The sequence below is a fragment of the Piliocolobus tephrosceles genome, chromosome 10 (assembly GCF_002776525.5).
Source record: "Piliocolobus tephrosceles isolate RC106 chromosome 10, ASM277652v3, whole genome shotgun sequence".
Taxonomy (NCBI): Eukaryota; Metazoa; Chordata; class Mammalia; order Primates; family Cercopithecidae; genus Piliocolobus; species Piliocolobus tephrosceles.
The window spans coordinates 69,113,756-69,118,927 of record NC_045443.1 but is presented as its reverse complement, the minus strand read 5'-3'; the positions used below and the strand labels follow the sequence as shown (position 1 = coordinate 69,118,927).

At 32.5% G+C, this 5,172-nt stretch overlaps 1 protein-coding gene across 1 annotated transcript in view; it reads right to left on the bottom strand.

The window, feature by feature from the left end:
* Positions 1 to 251: 251 nt before the first annotated feature.
* The window catches only part of RAB21 (RAB21, member RAS oncogene family), a 30,876-nt gene continuing 25,955 nt past the window's right edge, over positions 252 to 5,172 (bottom strand). Inside the window, exons 5-7 of the mRNA XM_023226536.3 lie at positions 4,057 to 4,111; positions 3,488 to 3,576; positions 252 to 636 (exon numbers count right to left, since the gene is read on the bottom strand). Of these exons, the coding sequence (XP_023082304.1) occupies positions 494 to 636; positions 3,488 to 3,576; positions 4,057 to 4,111 (287 nt within the window). The 3' untranslated portion in view covers positions 252 to 493. The remainder of the gene's footprint in view (positions 637 to 3,487; positions 3,577 to 4,056; positions 4,112 to 5,172) is intronic.

Sequence of the window (5,172 nt, the reverse complement as noted above, 5' to 3'; positions counted from 1 at the left end):
TGGGCCTGTGCAAACCCTGCAAAAATAGTACTTCAGGTATCTGCTAATTAAAAACAAAAACAGAAACAAAAACAGTTTGCTGTTTAGAAGTGATACAATTCAAACTACCACAAAATACAAAGGGCTGCAAAAATGTAACCATTCCAACAACATATATAAGTTATTAAATAAAGATTTGATTTGAAAGAATATAAATGAAGCCTTTAAGTAGGTCTTTTCTACATGCATATTATTCCTCATTAAAGAAAAAAAAAATGTAAAAAGGCCATTGGTAATTGCTTTGTTAACATTTGTAGAAAATGCCAATTCTCTGGTCACAAACTCCACTAAGTTTAGCACTTAAGGTCTCTGCAGTGTTATAAACGTAATTTAAAATACTGTTAATTCTATAATTCCATTGGTAAAATAATGTGACTTGGAATATGGCAGTCTTCATGTTGAGGGCAATGATCCACAGTTTTGTTCTGTCTTTTAATTTCTTAGGCGTGAACAGTTATCCAGAAGAACAGCACCCTCCACCACTGGTCTGGGCTTGAGGTTCATCATCAATAATCTGTACACCTCGCCTTGCAGTTCCTGGCTGACTAGAGCCATTACCTTTTGCTCTCTCATCCACTTGTGCTGTTTCTATCATCCCTAAGAGAGAGAGAAAGCAAAATTATTAGGATCACAATCTTTGCGTTTTCTCTTTCTAAAATTTCAGTGTAACACTATGATAGCTATTTCTGACTTTCAACCAACAAAGAAACTAAATATAATGAACATTGTGTCAGCTCGCTAAAACAGCTTCACCTGCATGTTTTAAAAAACTAGTATCAAGTAGTAAGCTTATTTATCCAATGGTATAATGGCCACAGTGACATCAATAAAGAAAATTTTTTTTTTGCTTTGAACAAATGTCTGTGTACAAGTACAATCCTTAAGATTTTCCAAACATACTTAGAAATATGTCAAAGAAGTTCAAATTATTCCAAGTAATATTTAGGGTGCAGAATTTATTCTTCGACTAGAAATGTAATACTTTTAAGTAAATGATTTTTTTTATTTTTAGTTTTGAGAGACAGGGTCTCGCTTTGATACCCAGGTTGGATGTGCAGTGGTGTGATCATCACTCGTTCTATTGCAGCCCCTAACTCCTGGGCTCAATTGATCCTCCTGCCTCAGTCTGCTGAGTAGCTGGAATTACAGGTATGCACCACCATGCCTGGCTGATTTTTCTTTTTTTTTTTGCTAAAGTTGGGGGTCTCACTATGTTGCCCAGGCTGGTCTCAAACTCCTGGGCTCAAGCGATCCTATGGCCTTGGCCTCATAAAGCACTGGGCTTATAGGTGCAAGCCACTGTCCCTGACCAGATATTTGAAGAATAATGGAGTTTAAGATGAGGGAACTTCAAAGAACACATGTGAAAGACTCACATTATCTGATTTCAAGAACTAGTATAAAGCTACACTAATCAAAAAAGTGAGACGATGATAGAAGAAATAGAGAGATCAGTGGAACAAAAAAACACAGTCCAGAAACGGACCCCCGTAGATATGGTCTCTTGATTTTTGACATGGTTGCCAAGGTTATTCAATGAAGAAAGAATAATATTTTCAAGAAACAGTACTATTAATAGAACTGGACATCTATTGTAAAAATAAATAATAAATGAACAAATAAATAAATAAATAAATAAACCTTAATCCATACCTTACCACCTTATGCAAAAAACAACGAAAAATGAATTATACACTTAAATGTAAAACATGAAACAAAATTTCCAGAAAAAAACACAGGAGAAAAATCTTCATAGGAGATGTGACTTTGGTTTACATAAAGAGTTCTCATGTAAGACACAAAACATGAATCATGAAAGAAAAATAGAAAAACTGGACCTCACTGAAACTTAAAACTGCTCTTTAAGAGACACAGGTAAGAAAAATGGAATACATGATGCAGACTGGGAGAAAATATTTACAAAACATGTATTTGACAAGATGAAGGAAGAAAAGAGGGTGTCCTTAAAATAGAAAAGGGCTCTTAGAGACTGCTCTTGATTAATGGTTTACAAGTTGAGGTATATGGGACAATCCAACAAGATGAAATAAGAAAACATTACAAATTCTATATCTACTTATTTTTAACTTTTCAAAATTTCTATTTTTTAGTTACATTTTAAAATGTACATAATATATTAGTACTTGTACATGTTATATAATTTCTAAATAAACATGTGGAGCATGCAAAAATTGTTTTGAAGATGTGACATTTATAACATTTGTAAGCCACTGACTTAGTACATTGCTATTTAAAAGCATTATTGGAAGGAAAGAAGGAAGAAAGGAAGAAACGAAAGGAAGGAGGTTATCCTGAGGACTAGCATCACCACCACTTGGGTGCTGGTAGAAATGAGGACCTCAATCAATCCCACACCTACTAAACCAAAATATGCATTTAATAAGACCCCCAAGTTGTTATGTACAGCATTGGTTCTTATATTTTAGTGTGCATTGGAATCATATGAAGAGTTTGTTAAAACACAGATTCTGGGCACCATCCCCAGAAATTCTGATTCGGTAGGCTTGGAGAGCCCAAGAATTTGCATTTCTGACATATTCTCAAGTGATATTGATGCTGCTGATCAGGGGACATCACTTAGATAATCACTATTCTAGAAGAATTATGAATGACTTGAGGGTTTTATAAAACTAATTTATTCCAAAATGTGTGTGTGTGTGTGTGTGTACATGATTTCATCAAATTCTTAAAAGAGTCTAAAGTCCATAAACTCAGATATGCATTTTATTGGTAATATGAGAAATGACTTTCAGAGTATATATAAATTTATTTTCCTTTTTCTTTAAAACTATACACTTTTTAATGTGGAAAATTTCAAACATAAAGTAGAAAATACAGCATAATGAAAATCCATCACCCAATTTCATCCATAACCCTAAGCATCCCTACCATTATTTTGAATCAAATCTCAGACCCATAATTTTATTCCTAAATTATTTTAATGTGTCTTTAAAAGACAAGAACTCCTTTTATAAAGCATAACCACAATACCATAATCACACCTAAAAAATTAATAGTATCTTAATATAATCAAATATCTTGTTTCACAAACACTCTTTTTCACTAGTTTGACCAATCAGTGTCCAAATAAGGTCCATTCATTACAGTAGGTCATTACAGGTCTTAAATCTGTTTTAATATGTAAATTCCCCTTCCACTTTTAACACTTATGCATATAATAATACACATTTAGCCCATATCATACATATGATTTCATAACCATTAATTACTGCTTGAAACAGAGCTAAAGTAGGTATTTAACCACTAAAAAAAAAAAGTTACAGCACTTTAGAAATATTACCAATAGTCAATAGTTTAAAAAGAACCAATTCTTTGAAAAGTAACACTGGTGTAAAATAGATTATTATTTTTTAAAAAGTAAAAACCAAAAACCATTTCTAAACAAACTAAATCTGAATATACCTACTTTTACAAAGGTCAAGAAAGAGTTCCTCAATTCCTTTGTTCTGTTTGGCTGACGTATGATAATGTTTTGCTCCCACAGATTCTGCATACCTTAAAAAAAAGTAACATCAGTGATTGATGTAAAATATTATTCATGATTTTGTCTTAACTGCTTTTTTATAGTAACAGTTTTAGCGACATATTAATTTATTCAAGTTTAGTGAAATTAAGTTTATATAGCTGTTTTAACTTCTCTATACATTAAATTAAATTTTACATAATACAAATATAATAAGCCTTGAAATTTTTATAGATTAATTTGGGACTCAAATACTTCAAAAGTTTTGTGGCTTACTGCCTATTTGATCATGATAGTTTTGTTTTATATCACTCGTATTTTTTACCGAAGTCAAAAAGGGAAGGGCTTTATTGCCACAAGCCCAGAAACTACCACGTAAACATGCTTCACTGAATCCAATACCTCCATCTATGTTAAGAGATTTGAGTAATACCCAAATGGTAAAGTAAAATGTATAAAGAGTAAGACTTCTACTAGGGAGTGATGGGGAATGGGAGGGTCACAGTACTTACGACTCTGCTTCTTGAATGGAAACATGTCTTTCCTTTTCCAAGTCTATTTTATTACCTATTTTGAAAAAAGTAAATATTTATTTTTATATTGATTTATTTTCGTAACAAAATTAAGCCAATTCTAACTATAAAATTGCCATTTTAATTACCGGCAATAACAATGCAAATCCCCACCAGACTTCTAAATGTTTTGAAATTATAAAGTTAAGCCTTGTGATCTGAGGGCTGATCATGCCCCATCCTCCTTGAAATGACTCAATTCATACCTTTCCTGAATCTGCAGCCTCTGACAAAGAAAACAACTTTTCCAAAGAGATGGGCACTCTTTTTTGATTTTGGGCGATACCAGAGACCTAGAGATAAACCTATGACTCTCAGCCAAGTGTAAATGATCGAAAGAAAGAGCAAAATTTTCTACAGTTCCCATTAACTTAAACCCAGTCAACAATCAAGTATGGCTATCTTAGTGTTTACTAAAATATATTAAGCTAGTTTCTTGGATCCTACGAGTATTCAAGTTTCCTGGATGATATAAGCCGGTTAAAGTAAAAATTAAAGCGTACAGATTTTTAAGTACTCCACAATCATAAGGGGAAAAACTGCATTCTTTGTTTAAAAAACAATTTTAGTGAGTTATTAAAACTTAATATATGTGTACCATGCAGATTTAAATTATAAGCTTAGCTCTCCTTAAACAATGGAACCAAGCTGAGATTATATTTTAAAAAAAGCCACCAGAACAAAAATGAAGAAACTGCAAAATACTGATTCCTTGAACTTAAGATGACTTGACTGGACACACAGAGTGCTAAAGGTTATAAAAACAGTAGATAACGATAAGGAAAAATACCTTACGGAAGGACACTTCAAACAAATATTTTTATTTTTCTATTATGGCTTTTAGGGATAAGAGAAATCTTATAAATAAAGTTACTTTTTTTCTTGGAACCATATAGATTCTAGGAGACAATTTCAGATAAATTTCAGATAAGGCATTGAAATAAGCACCCAATAAAAGATAAAATGTTTAGCACTGAGGTGGACAAGTCCAAAGGTTCGAATAATCTGATAACCTAGTTGCTGGCAACTGCTAGAAACTATGGTGGCAGTTGCCAG